Here is a 20,454-nt window from a genome sequence, read left to right on the forward strand (position 1 = left end):
TCACTTGGGTGCTTACAGAGTTGGTGACAATATTCATCTTGCTGGATGGGGAAATTTCTGTATTTCTGATCGTGTACTGTAATGAAAAGGCACAGCTGCATCCCCCTTCATGGTTTCTATTTGCCTCATGGTGAACTCCTCCCATCAAGGAAGCAACTGCCTCCACACAGTTCGTCTAGTTTCATTTACTTAGGTAAGGCATAGTCAGAAAATTACCAATTTGCCAACACAGGAACAATCTAGAAACAAGATGATAGGGGAAAAATGACAGTGGTTATCGGTGATGACTCAAATGTCTATTCACAACTGGGCTTTAGAACTGACAAAAATCTATCCAAATGCATGCGCAGAGAAACGTCCCGCTTCTCAAATAAGTAACATAAGAAAGATGTCCATTAAAAAAAAAGGTCAGATGTTACAGAAAGTGAAGTGTCTAATGACATAGGACAGTATTACAGATCTCACCTTAGTTTAGCTAACTATATTATACCCATGAGCTGAAGATGCATTAAATTTCAAAGTCTTTTAGAATGTTTTTATTTTCAGTTCTCAGACATGTATTAAGTAGTAGATTGTTAAATAATGTACAACATAGTTAAACAGTTAATTAACACAATGTTGCTTTTTCCCCCTCATTATTTTCTGCTTTTCTCAAAATATTTAGAGCCTGATCAACAGAAGTAAATAATTTTTCAGTGAGAAAAACATGAAACACTTTGTTAACATATTGGCACTTGCAGCTTCAAGTATTAAATTATTTTCTACAAATCATGCTGGAAAAAAATAGCAACACACTATTCAGCAAAATATTCAGTCCAGCTTTTTCTACACTTATTTAAAGGATATTCATTTATTCAGGTAATTAAGGATATTATTTTCTGAAAAGAGAGATTTAAATTGCAGTCATCTGTTAAAATCAGTTTAGCTAGTTTCCACTGGTAATATACTAGTAATTTTTTAAAAGTTCACTTTTTCATAATTTTTTTGAAAATGCTTTTTGAAATATTAAAAAGGAAAATAAGTAAAAAGAAATGTTTACTTTTGAACAAGAGACCAGATAAAAAACCTTTCTCCATTTTAATGATTTTTTTTTTTTTTAACTAGAGCAGCTCTAGGTAAAAATATTTATGTATGAGAATGTTCACATTTGACCCATAAGTGTTCTTGTTGCTGGATGACTTAATGAGAGCTTGGTCTGTGTTTATTGTATTATGGTATGGAAAACTGCAGTTCATGAATGTATAGCCCATTCCAAAAGCATTTACCTGACCGGTTCATAACATGCTTAGTTAAGCTATGGAGCCCGCTTACGCATGAACTCGTAACTAATGTGGCAAGTTGGATGAGGCAAGACTTTAACAACACATCTTAATCCCCGTGCTGCTTGAAAGATATAAATAAGATAAAAGAGAGGAAAAGTTGATTCAATCTTTTAACAAAACAAGGCTTCTTTCTCTCTAGATTGCATATTGATAACTTCACAGAGTAACAAAACACAAAGCTTTTTTAGTGATTAGAAAATCTTGCTTCTGTGCAATTCAAGAGTAAGGCCTAGTGATTCATAAATCTGGCACACAGTATCAGATACAAATTGGCGTAAGATACTACATAACTTCATGTAACCTGTGGAAAAAAAAAAAATCTGTATTTTATTGCACCGGAGAAACAAACTAATATTAAAACATATATTTTGGCAGGACCAGGATAAAAATCACATCTTGTTCTACATGTTTTAAAGTGTTTTACCATGGAGCACTACAGTTTTTCAAATTTTAAGTTTTGTATTCAGATATGACTTCACTGAAAAGGAAAAGAAGTAAAAGTGGAAGGGACAAAGAGGATGTTCACTCTTTTTCTTTTGCTTCATGTTAGCATTGCCAGATCATGTGAAGAGCAGGTTGCAATTGCATGAACCGTCTTTCATCAATACCACATCTGCATCCATCCCTGTTATTTTAAATCTTACATTAAAACAATTATTTGAATATAGTGAAATTCACTTATGAGGTAATTATTAATCACAGTAGGTTAGACTAGCTTGGTCCACTGTGTTCTATCGGCAGAAGCATTTTGCAATGATCCATTGCAGTACTTCCAATCCAGGTGACGTTATTTATAGTATGAAGCATTGGCAATAAACTGCTGGTATCTAATTTAAGAAGAACAAAAAAAGCTCTATGTTCTTTATCCCAAGGATATTGTGGTACCATTAAACTAGTCTCATGTCAGTGTTTCTTTCAAAAATATCACACAGAGAGACAGTGTGATCCATCAAATGCTATGGCCCCATAATTTGCTTTATTGGATTAAATCTACTCTTACCAGCAACCTAAAACTGAAAAGTAAGTGCTAACCTTTGCAAAGTCGAGTGTTGAAGTAGTCATGGTATCCATACTCTCTAAGATTTGTCCAAGGTTCCTTATTATTTCATGAAGTTAGGTGCTTAAGAATGGGATAAATAAAAACTAGAAAACTGGCATTTTTAAAGTAGATATCAGAAAACAAAGAAGGAAGAGGCTGAACATTCTTCAAGAAGGAAATCTTAAAGGTGCAGGAGCAGGCTGTCCGCGTGTGCCGAAAGATGAGCTGGTGGGGAAGAAGACCAGCCTGGCTGAACAGAGAGCTTTGGCTGGAACTCAGGAAAAAAAGGGAGTTTATGACCTTTGGAAGAAGGGGCAGGCAACTCAGGAGGACTACAAAGATGTGAGGTTATACAGGGAGAAAATTAGAGGACCAAAGCCCAACTAGAACTTAATCTGGCTACTGCCATAAAAGACAATTAAAAATGTTTCTATAAATACATTAGCAACAAAAGGGGGGCTAAGGAGGATCTCCATCCTTTATTGGATGCGGGGGGGAAACATAGTGACAAAGGATGAGGAAAAGGCTGAGGCACTTAATGCCTTCTTTGCCTTAGTGAGACCAGTTGTTCTCCTGGAACCCAGCCCCCTGAGCTGGAAGACAGGGATGGGGAGCAGAATGAGGCACCCATAATCCAAGGGGAAATGATTAGCGATCTGCTACACCACTTAGACACACGCAAGTCTATGGGGCTGGACGGGATCTACCCAAGGGTACTGAGGGAGCTGGCGGAAGTGCTCACCAAGCCACTTTCAATCCTTTATCAGCAGTCCTGGCTAACCGGGGAAGTTCCAGTTGACTGGAGGTTAGCAAATGCGATGCCCAACTGCAAGAAGGGCTGGAAGGAGGATCCAGGGAGCTACAGGTCTGTCAGTCTGACCTTGGTGCTGGGGAAGGTCATGGAGCAGCTCATTTTGAGTGCCATCACGTGCCACATGCAGGACAACCAGGTGATCAGGCCCAGTCAGCATGGGTTTATGAAAGGCAGGTCCTGCTTGACCAACCTCATCTCCTTGTATGACAAGCTGACCTGCTTAGTGGATGAGGGAAAGGCTGTGGATGTTGTCTACCTAGACTTTAATAAAGCCTTTGACACCATTTCCCACTGCATTCTGCTGGAGAAACTGGCTGCTCATGTATTGGATGACCATCATGTTGGATGGGTGTACTCTTCACTGGGTAAAAAACTGGCTGGATGGCCGGGCCCAGAGCATTGTGGTGAATGGAATTTCATCCAGCTGGTGGTTGGTCACAAGTGGTGTTCCCCAGGATTGGGGCCAGTTCTGTTTAATATCTTTATCAACGATCTGGACAAGGGGACTGAGTGCACCCTCAGTAACTTGCAGACGACACCAAGTTGGGCAGCAGTGTTGATCTGCTTGAGGGTAGGAACGCTCTACAGAGGGATCTGGACAGGCTGGACCGATGGGCCGAGGCCAATTGTATGAGGTTCAACAAGGCCAAGTGCTAGGTCCTGCACTTGGGTCACAACCCCATGCAATGCTACAGGCTTGGGGAAGAGTGGCTGGAATGCTGCCTGGCTGAAAAGGACCTGGGGGTGTTGGTTGACAGCCGGTTGAACATGAGCCAGCAGTGTGCCCAGGTGGCCAAGAAGGCCAACAGCATCCTGGCTTGTATCAGGAATAGTGTGGCCAGCAGGAGCAGGGAGGTGATTGTCCCCCTGTACTCGGCGCTGGTGAGGCCTCACCTGGAATACTGTGTCCAGTTTTGGGCCCCTCACTACAAGAAAGACATTGAGGTGCTGGAGCGTGTTCAGAGACGGGCAACAAAGCTGGTGAAGGGTCTGGAGCACAGGTCTTACGAGGAGCGGCTGAGGGAACTGGGCGTGTTTAGCCTGGAGAAGAGGAGGCTGAGGGGAGACCTTATTGCTCCCTACAACTACCTGAAAGGAGGTTGTAGTGAGGTGGGTGTTGGTCTCTTCTCCCAAGTAACAAGTGATAGGACAAGAGGAAATGGCCTCAAATTGCCCCAGGGGAGGTTTAGATTGGATATTAGGAAAAATTTCTTCACCAAAAGTGTTATCAAGCATTGGAACAGGCTGCCCAGGAAAGTGGTTCAGTCCCCATCCCTGGAGATAATTAAAACACATGTAGATGCGGCACTTAGGGACATGGTTTAGTGGTGGACTTGGCAGTGCTAGGTTAACAGTTGGACTTGATGATCTTAAAGGTGTTTTCCAACCTAAATGATTCTATGATTCTATTATTCTATATATTAAATTCAGTACCCTGTCAGTTACTTCGGAGCAGTCTACTTATGTAGTCTGTAGGAGGTGCTTCAAGCTAATAGACTGGAAGCTTTGAATTTTGTCTTGGTCATTTCTTTCCAAAGCTGAAGGTCACTCCTTTCTTTAGAAATGCTCCCATCATTATCTTGCCCAAAGTTAACTTCTGTGAACACTCAACACAGATGATCAGATTCAATCCTATCGACCACTTGAGGAAAACGGTAACATACTCAGTTTCCTGTGGAAGCAGTGTAACAACTATAGAGCACTGTGAAGCCAGTAGCCTTCCCAGTTCTCTTCAGACTGGGTTCCAGCTTCTGGTCCAAAAAAATACATGTTCAGGATCACACTTGTTCTTATTACCAAACCCAATGATTGGTATTTCATACAGAGTGAAGCATTGTTAGCACTGTCATCTCTCTATGTAGCAGTAGGACTTGGCATTGTCATGACTAGGACAAGTCTAGGTGCTCACTGAGAATGCTGGCATATCTGTACTTTTGGTACCTCCATGGCTGAGTGGCACCAAAGCAGTGTTTTAAGAACCTTACAGTTACATGTTTATGTTTTTAGAAATTAGATAGAAATGATAAGAATAAAGAACACGGAAAATCTCTTACATGAAAGAATAACAAAAAACATAGCTGAGAAGGTGGATCAGGTATTCCTGTTTCCAGAAACATCCAGTGAATCTGAAAGCTTGCATGTTAAAGATACTGTATATTTTTTATGAAAACTAGGGCTGTCATTCAAATCAGTAAATGTGCTGTCCACTGTTTGCCCATGGAGAGTTTGCACCTTTCTGTCATGAACCTGACAATTCTTGGAGACAGGACAGCAGATCAGACAAGCCCATGAAGATGATGCAGTACAGTAACCTTTATATTTTAAAATAAAATTATTTTCAAGATACTATATTGACATTTCATTCGGAACCAAAGGAACCTTAAACGTGGATGTTCACAGAAAAATATTTTGCTTTGTATTAAAAATATATATAATTAAACCCAAATAATTTAACTTACATTTATGTTAAATATGTATATGTATTTATATATGATATTTCAGTTTACAGCTACAAAAGAATAATAGTGAATTATCACAGATTCTTGATGTTACTGCAGCTGGAAAAGTAAAAGCTTTACACAGTTTGTTTCTTTGTAATTTCACAGTTTAATGGATTGAAAGTACTCTACTTGTTTTTAAGTCATTCAGCTATCTCAGAATTACTATCATGGTGTAAAACTGTTTGACAAAGGTTTCAGCCTGTACAGATTTGAAATGGCACGTCAGAATGAAAAACCGCTATATTTTGTAGGACTGGGTATTTGGTTTTCATTGACAACAGCTCTAATCAGCTCACTTAGGTTCCCTAAGGGAGATTTCAGACAGTCTCCATTGTGTAGGAGGGCACCCTGGATGTGCACCGAGATTAGCTTGCAGAGATTTTAGGGGGTTGAGAAAGAAAGGTAAGCTCCCTCCTGCTGTTGGTAAACACCGTTATTGTTCTCCATTCCCCGCTGAATGGAACAAATGCAATTCTGAAAAGTTAATTGCTGCAATAATGAAAGAAATGACACAAAATGACAAGGAATGTGCTAATTCTGTAAGACTCGAGTCATTGACATATTAGTCCCTTTACTGCTCATTGTTACTTTCGGGCACGTACTCCTTTACTCATAAATACTGAGTGGATTTTGGGGACTTAGTATTTAAGTAGTAAGTTAATAAAATAAAGATTAATGTGTAAGAAGTGGTGCCTAATGAACTCAAGAGTTGTCTGGTCAGTACCTGAGACCTGAACACAGAAGATCTCTGATGAAGTATCTGAATAAAAGGACTTAGCCATTCTTGCAGGACTTGCAGCATGTTTCCTTTCCAATGTCCAAGAATGAAGACTTACTAGAACTTTATTTATATGCTAAAATAATTTAACCCCCGAGAAGGAAAAGGTGGCAAGTGAATAGACTGCACCAAAATATTGTATTTTTTCCTTGCTTGCACTTCCCACAGTATCACAGAAGAAATGAGTGATACTAATTTTTGTGTGAACATCTTACACGTAGCTCTGGATGACAACTTGTGAATCTCTGTTTACACAGCTCCACTGGCACTGGGAGCTGCTTGCTTGGAAACCATAGGCCTGTGAAATGTAGAGTGACAAGTCTCCTGTATGTATGGCACTATATCAGTGATGGGGAGCACAAGAAAGTTTGGGCACAGAAATGACCCTCTCTCAAAGTCTCAGAAAGAACTCAGTGGGAGTATTTCCAACTCTTTATTTTAGAAAGGACCACTGCACTTAGGTAACAATCCCATTTAAAATCCACATATAAATTCTAGACGACAACTCCCTTGTAAAAGTCAAGCATTACATTGCGAGGCTCTACCTTATAATAATGCAGGAAGAAACAAATTCTTCTAAAGAACCCAGTAAGAAAACAAAAGAGAAAGTCTTGCGTGATGCAATATGTATCTCTAAAATCATGATAAAAAGGAGCACTGGGAATTGCTAACAATTTCAGCTGCAACACTGAATAATCTAAGTAATCCTTCTTCTATTTAACCAAAAGGAAAAATGAAAAGACTTTCATTGAAATACAGTCATAAATTCCATCCATAAGACTTTTCCTGCAATTAAGTTACATTTACTGATCCACTACTCCTTAAAAGAAGCATTAACACAAAGACTTCAATTATTCATGGTCAAACAAAGTTGATTCTATTGCTTCAATCAAAGCAGCATTCTCTTTTACAGTGGTTATTTCTGTAGTATCTTCAAAAAGGGCACAGAGTCTATGAAAACATGTAAGTGTCTGAGTAAAAGCTATTTCCATGATCAATCCTAACTTTTTGCATTTAATACTTCTGCCATTTCCTGCTTTCATGGGGATGAAATTTGCTGGGGTTTTTTGTCCCCTTCATCGTTTAAAGGGTAAGCTGATTAAAATTCACCACTTTTTTAAAACCAGTTCCAATGTCCTGAGAAAAAGGAGTATCTCTCTCTTCCTCAAAAAAGAAAATAAAAATATGGTATTTACTGTTATGAAAAACTTATCAGTGAGGAAAGAAACTCAGGGAACTCTGCAAAATGAACTCTGTGGAATGAAGTTGGTGGTTCTTGTGCTGTCAGCAGAGGGCTTAAAGAGCTGCAGAGGGTCTAACATCTGTGGAGCTGTACCTACTTCTCCTGCTGGTAAAAGCTTCTGCAATACCTGCCGCTCACTCCTCCATAATTCTCAACTGCTGTCCATTTCCGCTAGCGATGCCGTCCCCCAAGAGTTAGCACCTTGTACTGCTGCTGATTGCTGCCCAGCTTCAGTCTGAAATACCTTAAGTGTAACTCCCTTAATTAAGCTACGGAAGTATGCGTTTTAAAGGTCAAGAGTTCCTAATCAATCCTAGGAATTCAAGAGGGGGATAATATTGCCCAAAGACACTAAGCAAAACTTGATCTTCTAGAGATACTTGTTTCATTTTCAAAGGTCAAGAATGAATACAGATTCTCGATATTCTTTGGTATAAGAAAATACCAGGGATACATTTCTTTGACTCACTAAAAAGCCTGGCATGTGTTCTATTAAATATAATGTTAACAGGGAGATAAATTCTTTCCTCAGTAGACCTCCCTAATGAGAGCAACCCTGAAAGCTGACAGGCTGTTACAGACTCAAACCATTGTGTATAAATGTTTTCATGTAAACGTGCAGCAGACTGACAATTGATTGAGGTATATACATAATAGCATAAACACTTCTTCAGAAAGTAGTAATTTTCTTCCAGAAAGTCATGTTTTCCAAAGACATGGAAGTTGATGAATGCACACCACGAACAGAAGAATTCTACCTGACCATCTTGCAGCTGTCAGAGGTTTAGCAGAGTTAGTGTTCCTTTTTTACTGGAACTAGATATCATACAAAAGGATAACTGAAATGGAAAATAACAGCTAAAGTGTAAGAGGTAGCAAATCGTATCCCAGAGATACTGACAAATATTCAGACAACTAATATTTGAATTTACAGTTGTTCCTCTTTTAAAAGGTTTCACCACTGTTTTGTAAAGAAAGTCCTGAAGGGGAGGAAGACTACAAATCCCAGTGACTATCGTTTCTTTGCACAGAAAATATTTAGAGACTACAATGCCAGTTAAGGATGACCACAGGATTCAGTAACATGCCCTAAAAGTTTAGGTCCTATTAAAAAAAGCAATTTCATGTTTTCAATTTTTTCCTCAAACAAGACATTTCCTTGATGCTTTAGAGCTTCTTTCCTTCCAGCAGGGGACAGAAAGGTGAGAAAGCAATTATCTGTTAAAAAAAATCCTAAGCTGCTCTAAACTGATTGTCCTCCCTTCTTTCCTGTTCAGCCCATATACTTACGAAACTTCACTTAAGTAATACCACTTAATGTACCAAGAAATGTAATAGTGGATAGAGATTTTTCTCTCTGTGCTCCCTTTGGTTTGAAAAAGAGGAACCGAGGATGATTGTGTGGGTTGGGCACTTCAGTCACAAGTTGCTTACATGCATGACTACCCTTAGAAATTTCTCTTTACTTCATTATTTTTGACTCACACATCATTGACACAAGGCCTACTACAATGGGAAACTGCAAAGACCATTTCATGAGAATAATTTTGGAATAATTCATTTGACAACTATGTGGGAAATAACACCAGTAAAAATGCTGTACAGGTACTGCAACCGAACCTTTTAATTACTTAAAGAGGAAAAAGGTTCATTAATTTTTGCTGTAGGGCATTTTACATTTGAATAGTTACATTTAAGTGACATTCTAGCTTTCACATGAAAAGCCTGGAAGGTCTCCTAGATAATTAATTATAGCCTTGGAGTCTAGTGAGGAGACACAGGAAAAATACAAAGTCTTCAACTGGAAAAAAAATTACATACTGAGGAGGTTTACACAGGGACTACATGGATTACAAGAATTTACCAACAGCATTATGTGTTATCAGTATATGCTAACAAATTACTTTTATTTTTGCAAATTTAAAGATGGACCTTGTTAGTAATTTTCTAAAAAAAAAAAAGTTTGCCAGAATATGTCACTTTGTCATCTGAAGAACTGTTTAAATGACAATAAAATTTCACCACCAATCAGCCTAATTTTCTGTCAGCCTTCCTAAAAAATCAGGCTGCCTGGAGGACACAGAAATTTACAATGCACAATTCATTCGGGAAACATCAAAATGTTCTTGTGTATTGTATTTCCATGGAAGAATTAAACACTTTGTGTCTTTTGGATGGTAAGAAGTAAATTAATGTCACTATCTTATATTAGTATATTTAGAAATATTACCATAGAGTTATTTAGGTTGGACAGGAATTCTGAAAAAATCAAGTCATCTCGTCCATCTCAAAGTCAGGTCAAATGATACCAGGGTGCTCAGGACTTTGTCCAGTTGAGTTGTGACTATCTCCAAGGACGAAGATTCCACCACCTTTCTCGGCAACCTGTTCCAATATTTGACCACACTCACAGTAGAAACATTTTTCATAGTAGCTAACTGAGTTTTCTAGTGCTCCATCGTGTGTCCAATGCCTCTTACTCTATTGCTGTGCACCTCTGAAAGGAGTCTGGCTCTGTTGTCTCTGTACCATTCCATTAGGTAGTTGGAGACTGCAACAAGATCCCCCCTAAGCCCTTTATTCTTAAGGCTGAACAGGTCCAGTTCTTTCAGCCTCCCCTTCTGTATCAGGTGCTCCAGCCCCTGATCATCTTGGTGAATCTCTGCTGGACTCACTTCAATATGTCAATGTCTGTCTTGAACAAGCCCAAAACTGGATGCAACACGCCAGATGTGGTCTCGCATATGCTGAACAGAAGGGAAGGATCACTTCCCTCCATCTGCTGGCTATCCTGTTGTTAATAACACTGAGGATGTGGCTGGCTGGCACACTGCTGATTCACATTAAATTTGTTGTCCACTAGGACCCTGAGGTCTGTTTCTGCCAAGCTGCTTCCCAGCCAGTACTGGCATATGGGGTTACTCCATCTAGGGAATGTGGGACTGCAATTCCTTTTGTTGAACTTCATAAGGTTCTTGTTGACCCAACTTCCAGCCTGTTGAGGTCCCTCCAAGACCCTGCCCTCCAGTCTACAGACTACTTCCCCAAATTTGGTATTGCCTGTGAACTTGCCAAGGGATGCTACTATTTGCCAGTTGCCAGTTGGACTTTGCATTGCTGATCACATTTCCTTGAGCTTGGTGTGTCAGCCAATTTTCCACCTACCTTATAGTCCATATCTCACCAATTTGTCTATAAAGATACTACAAGAGGACAAATTGTGAATACTTAAGACTCCAACTAGTATCTTGCCTAAAATAGCTCACAGTCCTTCTAGATAATACAGTTTATCAATTATTGGGTGATAACAGACAAACAGGATAGTCTGGGAAGTTAAACTAGGGACTCTGAATCATAGAAAATATCTATTACAAACTACAGAACTAGTATCTGCATATGGGAGCTGTTTCACATGAAAGACATGTTAATGATTCTGTTCACATAAAAATACAAGTTAGATAAAACCCTAGACTTCAGGAAACTGAAGTTTATTCGGGAATGTCTGTACAGATAGGTTTGTGAGCCCAAAGGTTTCTGTATTTTTTTCCCCAGTGAACATCACTTAGTCTAATAAGAGATACTACCTCTGCCTACACACTTGGCCTCCCTCACTCACAGAATGATAATTTTTATCTTGTGATGTGCAATTGCTACTGTTTTTACCTCACTCTCTCAGAATTATAAAAAAAATAAAGACACTGAGGCTTACCTGGAGCAGAGGAAGTATTGCTGTGCTTCAAACTGCTGTTTGGAAAATGAAGAAAAGTGTATCTAGGAATCACAAGCTTGATATAGCTCAGTATTATATAGTAAATAATTACTGTTCATGTTCAGGTAGGAACAATGAATCAGTTGAAGAGATATTGTCAAGGAAAAAGGAGGTAGGAAAAAGGAGGTTCCTGTTAAATGAAATCTGAGCAGTATTTTCAGCATACAGTCACTTAATGTAATCTATATTTTATGTTAGGTATAGAATCATAGAATCATTTAGGTTGGAAAAGACCTTTAAGATCATCCAGTCCAAATATGCAGTCAAAAGTGCTTTAAAATATTAGAAACTTTTTCTATAGTCTCAATAGATGGTGTAGTGGAATAAGTAAGTAGACTGTGTTCTTGGAAGATGGGGCTTATTTTCATACAATTAAATATGGCAAGTTATCCATTTCCCCATTACATGCTACAGTGCTCGCACATCGTGGTTCTATTTTTACTATTACACTGATGTAACTACACTAGAGCAAGTGTATCTAGCCCATTAAGTATCAGTGCTGATAGTTAAAATGTATTTTATTGCTTCTTTAGAAAATTTTTAATGCCTGTTTGGTAGAACAAATGACATCAAATGACAAACTACAAAAATCAAGGCCAGTAAGAAATGAATCTTTTTCCACCTGACATGAAATTCCTTCATAGAAAGTAGGATATAGTCTGATGCTAACTCATGTACATTTTTTAAATTTCTATGAGCCAGAATAGTGGCAAGGAATGTGGCGTGAAACACAGGGTCCAAGAAAAACAATATAAAAAAGCTGAAACATGCATTAATTTGAACACTCTGAATAACATGCCTTTTAACTGCCCAGATTATAAATGTGTACAATATGCTAGTGTTTATTTATCTTTTAAAATTCAAATATATGTTAGTAAAATCATTGCATACATTATTTCCACACATTTTATTCACAACAGACCTAAAAATTATTTTATGAAGCATAAGATCATTTGACGGGTATAAAAGAACAGTTAAAAACAAAACAGTTGTTTGGTTTTATGGTAAAAAGGGCATAATTATGGTGAAAATAACTCTTCAAAGAAAAGCTTGACAAAAGATTATTTTGAATAATTTTGGAAAAATGCTATGGTGATGTTTTCTTCTGCAGTTTCTTGTACCATACAGGTGCCTCTTTATTTGTCTGTAAAATAAAGAATGTTTTAACTGTAAGACAGTGCAAGACAGTGAAAGTTAGAAGAAAAACATTTAGCAATCTACACTGAAATCTCTTTCCTTCCTACGTAGTTCACAGTGATAACTGAGTTATTTGCTTAAATGCAAATAAATTAAAAACAAGACTATGCATTTAAGATTATTATTACTACATATCTGTATTAAACCCTATTTCTACTTTATAAAAAGCAGATTATAGAGTAAGAAGTAAATTATTTGTTTTACAATATCTATCACAATAAAAACCTGCATCAACTGTGCCATAAATAGGTTATATTTGAAATAACATAATCTATCTTTCCCATTTGAGAAGGGATGGAACTTAGAAAGGAGATCTTAGGTGTGCCATAACTGACCAACACTTTATGCAGAAATATAGTCCTTCAAAAATTACAATTAAAAATAAAAGAATTCAGCAGTTTTCTGACAGAGTAGAAAGTATTTTAATCGCAGAGAATTACCTATGAGCCTTCATATTGGCTACTGCAGCAGAGTCAGGATTGCATAACATTCTTGTGGCAAATTCAGTGGTTGGTTGTATAGAGAAATGAAATTAAAGAAGTGGAGGTGGAACAAGGTAAAGACTATTCTGCTTTCAGCGTTGGGTATAATCTCTTGCATTAGTGAGTACTGTCCCTTTTGTCTGTTGTCCCTAAACTTGTCCCTTTCTAGTTCCATTTTCTGTCTGCTCTCTATTTGTTCTTTCCTCCAAGACTTAACAACCATTCAATTTAAAAATGTACTTTATTCAGCTGGCCTTGTGGTGGGGGTTCTCATCACACTTTAATCTCCATCTCTCTCTCATTTTGAAGATTTCAGTTACAAAAATAAATCTGCTTTATTTGTGCAAGCTTTTAAAAGTCTAGAAATTGACCTAAATTAGTAGGGTTTTTGCAGGACTACTAACTTCTTTCCCCATCTAAGAAGCCCTGCCATCTGCCTGTTTTCAGTTCCCTACTCCAAAATCTGAAAAGACTACAATTTTTCAAAGAGAAATCAGTGACAATTTCTAAATGTAAAAGCATTTTTTCTAGATTCCTACACCATTTCTATACCCCTAAGTAAGACAGGACAGATTAAACACTGAAACCCTGGATCATCTACACAACCTAATTATTAGCTCACATTTTGGCTCTGTTTTGGATCACTGAACAGCTCCATCAAAGACAAAGTCTGGGCAGTATGATTTAGCACTGCCCATTGTGGATGAGACAACATCGGGTATGCTGCGTTTAGTGTCATAACATTGCCAAAGCAAATTTTGAACCCTTAAAATCCCCGAATGCCCTCACATCATGTCCAAGAGATGCAACCATTTCCTATTTTGTATTATAAAAACAGTATCTGATGTGCTGCAATACAAACCTCATACTGTTTAAGACACTGAATTGTAAAGTCTCCACTGGGAAAAAAAGAAAAAAAATTGTTTGGATGTATATTTGGACCAAAATAGCACGTATGCTATGCAGTGTGGATACAACCAGTCTACCCTAGAGAAAGGCAGCCTCAAGAAGTGTAAATAAGAGTCATGATTTGTTTTGTGATTCAGCATTGCAGCTTGGCTCTTGTAAGTTTATCAGTACAGGCACAGTCATAGTCAGAAACTTCTAAACGATTTTCATGAAGCTTTCAAATACTAGAGGCACTAAATCTGAAGCAGGCCACTTGAAGTATTTAAATCCAAGCATTTAATTTCTAAAGGAATAAAACAGGGTTTTATAATATCAGGTATCCTTAGTAACAGAAGTGGTATCAATACGGGGCATGTATTTTTTAATATATATTTCGATATATAAACACACACACATTAATATAGTTATATATGTGAATATACCTATTTCCTCACTCCTGCTCCTCAATATATATATACACACACACACACTCTCAACTCACACATCATCAGGGTAGATTTAAAATAGTATACATAGTCTGTGGCTCCCTTCGGCTATTAAAATTTTGCTAACCACTCTTGATATTGTAATATTATAATGACATTTAAAAAAAAATATCTAATTTGCTCTGAACTTAAGATGGACAAACTACCAAATAGCTAAATAACATCGTAAACTGTGATTTATCTCCTCAACATTGACCATTCCCATAAAGAGCTGCAAGTATTCAGCTGAATTAATTATACATCTCCTTGAAGTATGAACTCACATTTTTCTTTTTAAAAAGTTAGGAGAATTATCAAAAAAGCTCATGGCACTTACTCTTATCACAGTACTTACAAATAATGTTGGCTTAGGTGTAAATACATTTTCTTCTTCATGGTCTGGCAGCAGTTTTACTGAAGGGTTTGATTTGTTTTTTGCAGTCGCACTTTTTACATCAATATGAGGCTGAGGTAAATTTTCTTCATAGCATTTACCATGTAGACTAATTAGAATCTGTTTCATTGTGGCTAGTTCCTATAAAACCACAAAAGAACAATGCTAAGTTATTCAGTAAAATTACATTTCGACCTATTAAATATTTATTTGTTAATAATAAATTTATATTTACCAAACTAAATGTGTAAGTGGATCAGTAAATCTAACAAGCATTAATATATACTTGCCATAACTAATAAGATTACTAACTGGACACTAGTAAAAGTAAGAAAATAAAAAAGGCACACAGGATTTATACAACTCAAATTTTGTATTGCTTAAAGGCTGTAAAAGAGAACATTTACTGTGTAATAAGGAACCTACTATCTTTTTTAACTTAAGATTCCATTTAATTTAAAAGAATTCTTCTGAATTTTTTTTTGTCAGGCCGAGGGAGTTTACAAATCTAATTTGAATGACTGTGACAATTTGTACTTTCAAGTGCTAGGTCTTGCACAGAAGTCTTATAAATACTTTACTAGAAATATATATGTGTCTTTATATCCAGATCAGAAAAGAAAAATCAATGAAAAATCTTAAGAGGACCTACAGCAAAAATGGGATCAGAGTAGAAAAGAAATTTTGTGAAAAATGGAAGTTCCAACATGGGAAAAGAAAAACAAAAGCACATAGAAATGCAGACTTTTTTTGATGTTCTAATAATTTGCTTCGTAAACAATTTGTGTTAATTAAAAAAGTAACCTTTTCTTATTACTCAGCTGAACAAAACATTATTCAAAACGTGCAGTAGAGTGAGAAAGGAAAAAACATATTTTGTGACTTTAACTGGACATCTCCTTTTGTCATCTTGCATCACCTAGTGCCTTATGTTCTCTCCCCCCACATGTGATAGGTGTAATTACTATAAAATAAATAACAGAATTTAAAGCTTTATTGTTCTTCTTATTTATTGTACTATTATTATTTAGAGCATTCATTACTGCAGAACTAGAACAGCAAGGTGAGTAGAAAAGCCTTTCAAAGTAAATTTTAAGACAATTTTTTTTTTTAACTATTAATGTTTTTGTTTGCTTGCTTTTTACAAATGCTGTTGTCTTCAATAAGCAATACTGTTAATGTATTAGCATTCTATATAATTACCATTCTATCTTGTCTCTCAACCAGAACAGGGTAACTCATATTTATAGCTGAATGACAAACATCTGTTACATCTTACCTATTTCTTAATACTTGCCCGAAAATTACATTGATGCACATTCTATTTTCATTGCATTGTTAGTAATGAGTTAAAAAAAACCCCTCAGACTTTTAAAACATTCCTGCCGTATACCTTCTCTCTGTCCACTGCTGCCTTTAATACAAGATATAAAGTGAAAAGAATCATGTTGTTGCCTTTAAATTGTCCCACACTAACTCAGTTATAGGAATGGATATTACACTCCACAGACCAGCTTTACCGAGTGTACAAATTGTTCTTGTATCTCAGTCATTTAATATTAACTATTTGCATAATTCAGCCATGTGTGGTGGCATGTTGAAACAGCATGACTGCAGAGCAGCTGTTTAAAAGGACTGCATAGTTGATGCCAACATGTTTTTCAAAGTTGTAAACTCTGCAAAGATGTTGCCAAAGTGACACATAGACAGAATTTCTTGATGAAAATAACTCAAGCAAATATACAGCAAATAAATACACCATCACAGGAGATTAAATTGTACATAAACAACGTTTTGACATTATCAAGTGCTGTTCCTATACTTAAACCGCGTTATTCTGCGGACCAAATAGTTGCGCATTTGAACAAGACAAAACCCCAAAACTGTCACGCAGATTTATTTCAGAAACAGAGTTGAAACCTGTATGTGCAGGGTCAAATTCTCTTGTGTCAAGATCCACTCGGCAGTCTAAGGTCTTCTCTACTTGACAGAATCTGTCCTGTACTTGACAGCCCTGACTGTTTTCAGGCTTGGAACAGGCTCTGGAGAGTCCGCTCTCACATGAGCTTCCCCTGTGACAGGACAATTCTCTAATGTGAAGCTAGGGGAAGGAATGACAGGCAGTGGGCATGACGAATTAGCCCACAATGAATAAATTATTTTGGCATCACAGCCAAATCTATCATGAGAATTTAGGTAAAGTTGCCTTAATATTTGTTCTAAAATCTTTCCACATTTAGTGAGAAAGACCTTAAACTTGGCAAAATAACACAGGAAACACTGAATCCAATAGAATCATTGGTATGTGTACTGCTAAACAAGAAAAGAAAATTGGCCCAACACATTTGCAAGAGATTCAACCAAGAAAATACTGAAAACAACATTCTGTCTTGAACTGCAATTATTTTACCCATCTCTTTAGATTTCTCTGCTCCTGAACATAATCCTAATTCTTAGCTTCACTTGTAAATTCTAAACAAAGAGTCATTAGCACTACCTGCTACTGCTAGCATGCTACCATGTTTCAATAATATTTTCCAATCCTAAAAACTGGCAAGTTGATCTAGAAAGCTAGCAAGGAAAAAGCAGCTCTGGAAATTGTGCTTAGTAGAAATATGTGAAATTGTTCCAGTGTGAACAGAACCCTGTGAATAAAGGGGAAAGTAGGTATAGGGTTCAAAATGGATGGGAAGAATCTTTTGTGTAGAAGGACATGTATTAGTTTCAGGCTAAGCTAAGTAAGAGAAGATGTGAAGAGAAATGGATGGTTAAAACTTTTATACATTTCTACTGTGTCATGTCCACGGTCCTATGTCCAGGCAGAGCTGTGCAAATTGTTTACTTACAGCATTCACTTCAGTTACTCAGCGCACTGTAGAAACAGTGTTGCTAAAGCTCTGCATGTCCCAATTTCTCTGTGGAGGTATTTGGTCCTTGCCATGCTGGCTCCTGGACGTATAAGCAAGCCATGCTATGCAAGCTGTGTGTCACTGTGTTGAGGCTGCCAGGTCTGAGGGCTTTGGCTTTGGAGAGACAGACAGCAGTCCTTCCTGGGAGGACTACAAGTACTAACACCGCTGAGTGGATTCACCCAGCTCCTCTCTGTGCTGGCTTTACAGCTTTGGTCTCACTGTCCCAAACTTTGGGAACACAAGTACCCACTCCCCACTTACACAATATTCTGTGGGGATGTGGCAGTGCAGATACATTGAAAACAATGCAGTTAGCAAGAAAAGGTGAGTTAAGATAAAACAAGGAAAAAAATTAAAGCGTGCACCCGGCACAAAACCACTGTTTATGTACAGTGAGTGTCACCCATACAAACAAGTATCAGGGCTATACTCTATTATTAAATATTTTGAAAGTCCGTCCACAGAAACCTGATGAATTTTTTGTTAAGGATGCTAACCTGCTCTGCCTACCAGCACAAATGCCAAAAAACAAAGTAATGAGCTGCGTGACACATTAAGTGGGATTTAACTCAAGCTTCTAACACCTAAATTTATGTGTCTAAACTTAAGTATCTACACATGAGCTAGGAATCTAATTTTCCATTACAGACAATGTAGCTTGGAAAGTGATTCAACTCATTCAGAAGTGGATACCTATTGGTGTGTCGGCTAAATTGTGTTGTAACAACACCAGCCATACTGACTAGGCTGCTATTGACTATAAGCAAAGTAAGATGCTTACCTCACCGCAGACACCTCCATTTAGATACCTAAATTTAGTTGTCATAAGCTGAATCCATTTCTCACCTCAATCTCCTTATCATTTACTTTTCTCACCCTTCTACTTCACCTAAACCGACTTTCATCCTGAATAGCCAGTGTGCAATTGTAATTCCCCTTGCACACATATTTGAAGTATCAAATTGCTGTTAAAAAGAACTGCATTTTTAGAACAGGCATTCACACCACAGATCATCTACTCATGTAAGTTTTCCTAAACATACTTAGGTTCGTACTTTAGAACAATATAATAACCTGTATTCCACTTACTTATGCACATTAATTCACATTTAATGAAGATTGCTTGAACAATAAAAGAATCGTTGAAACTTTTGCATACATAACCAGAAAGTAGCTGAAAGTGATTAGAATGAATGGACTGAGAACAATGGGAGCAATGTAGCAGGAGGTGAGGTAAGGTAACATGTATTGCATTGTAAATAGAATCAGAAGAATTACTTGCTTATTTCCATTTATTTTTGGTACTGTGATGTCCAACGACCTTAGTTAAAAATAGCAAAAGCAATTTTGTGTGCCAGTACACAAAGAGAGAAGGAGATATTTAGGTACAGACAAGGATAGGCACCAATCTTTTCCATGATGTTCAGTTAAGTGAAGTGTTTTCTGTTTTGGGATTTTTCCCTAATTCTACCTTGTTAATTTATTAGGCTGAATGCTATCAGTGCTGTTGTTGTGGAACTCTTACAGTCTGCAAAAACTGTATATCATATTAAAATCATCAAGCTGTAAAACAGCGTTAAAGGAACCAAACCAGTGTCAATCATTTTTAAAAGGTAAAGTAAAAAAGGCAAAATAAAAAAGGCAAAATAGTTGGATGCTATCAGCTCATATTACTCATATTTCAGAAGAATCTGAGATTCTTATGACGATGTTTGATCTTGAAGCAAGTAAAAATAAGTTTTATTTTATGTAAAATTGGTTTTACCTGTTTATTATGGATAATTGAAATAGTACCTAGAAAAATGGAGACTGAAGATCAGTTTGGGAATACAAAGGACTGAATTTGATTCCTTCAACTAGCAATGTAACTAGAAGATAGAGACGAGCAAATGCAAAAATAAGGCATGCAGCAATAAAAAATGTATTTTGAGTTACAGATGCTGTAAAAGGACCTCTGTTAACATTGTTTTTGTTGTCCTTGATACATGCTCAAACATACATTTACTAGAAAAGCATCTTACATTTTCCTAATTCAGTACTACAAAAATTCAAAATCAGTGTATTAAATATCATAACAAAATCATAACTTACATAATAAAAACAAACTGAAAAAGAATTGCCTGATATGGAAAATGAATGACACCTAAAAAGGAATGCTGTTTTATCAAGTAAATAATTGATAATTGAAAAAATTGCCTACATTAACCACAAGAGATATTTATCAAGATAGTAATTATATTTCTTTTCAGTAGATTGTCAAGAAGTATAAAGCTTTTTCTTCTTACTGTCTCTGTCATGTAACTATAATCAAAGCAAGAAAGAATCATCTCTGTGCACTCAAAAGCTTGCAAAGGCACTTAACATTATATATGTGTGTATAATTATAATAAACATGTAAATTTATATAAGTAGTTAAAATGATATATATTTATATATCATGCTGTGGAAGCAGATGCAAAATAACAGTCTCAAGAAAAAAGCAACTAGCTTACAGGAATCAATTACATAAATGTCAATTCTTATGTTCTTATGGAAGGGATGTCTTGCACCTTCAAATAATCTCCACACAATGATCTTAAAAAGAAACTTTACATAGATCAAACTGAACAGTTGGAAATGCTCAGTAGGAA

At 36.9% G+C, this 20,454-nt stretch overlaps 1 protein-coding gene across 1 annotated transcript in view; it reads right to left on the bottom strand.

Moving 5' to 3' along the window:
- Positions 1–12,553: 12,553 nt before the first annotated feature.
- PIBF1 (progesterone immunomodulatory binding factor 1) overlaps positions 12,554–20,454 on the bottom strand; it is a 127,825-nt gene continuing 119,924 nt past the window's right edge. Inside the window, exons 16-17 of the mRNA XM_075723055.1 lie at positions 14,874–15,053; positions 12,554–12,610 (exon numbers count right to left, since the gene is read on the bottom strand). Coding sequence (XP_075579170.1) covers positions 12,554–12,610; positions 14,874–15,053 — 237 coding nt within the window. The remainder of the gene's footprint in view (positions 12,611–14,873; positions 15,054–20,454) is intronic.

This window comes from Pelecanus crispus, chromosome 1 (assembly GCF_030463565.1).
Source record: "Pelecanus crispus isolate bPelCri1 chromosome 1, bPelCri1.pri, whole genome shotgun sequence".
In the NCBI taxonomy this organism is placed as follows: Eukaryota; Metazoa; Chordata; class Aves; order Pelecaniformes; family Pelecanidae; genus Pelecanus; species Pelecanus crispus.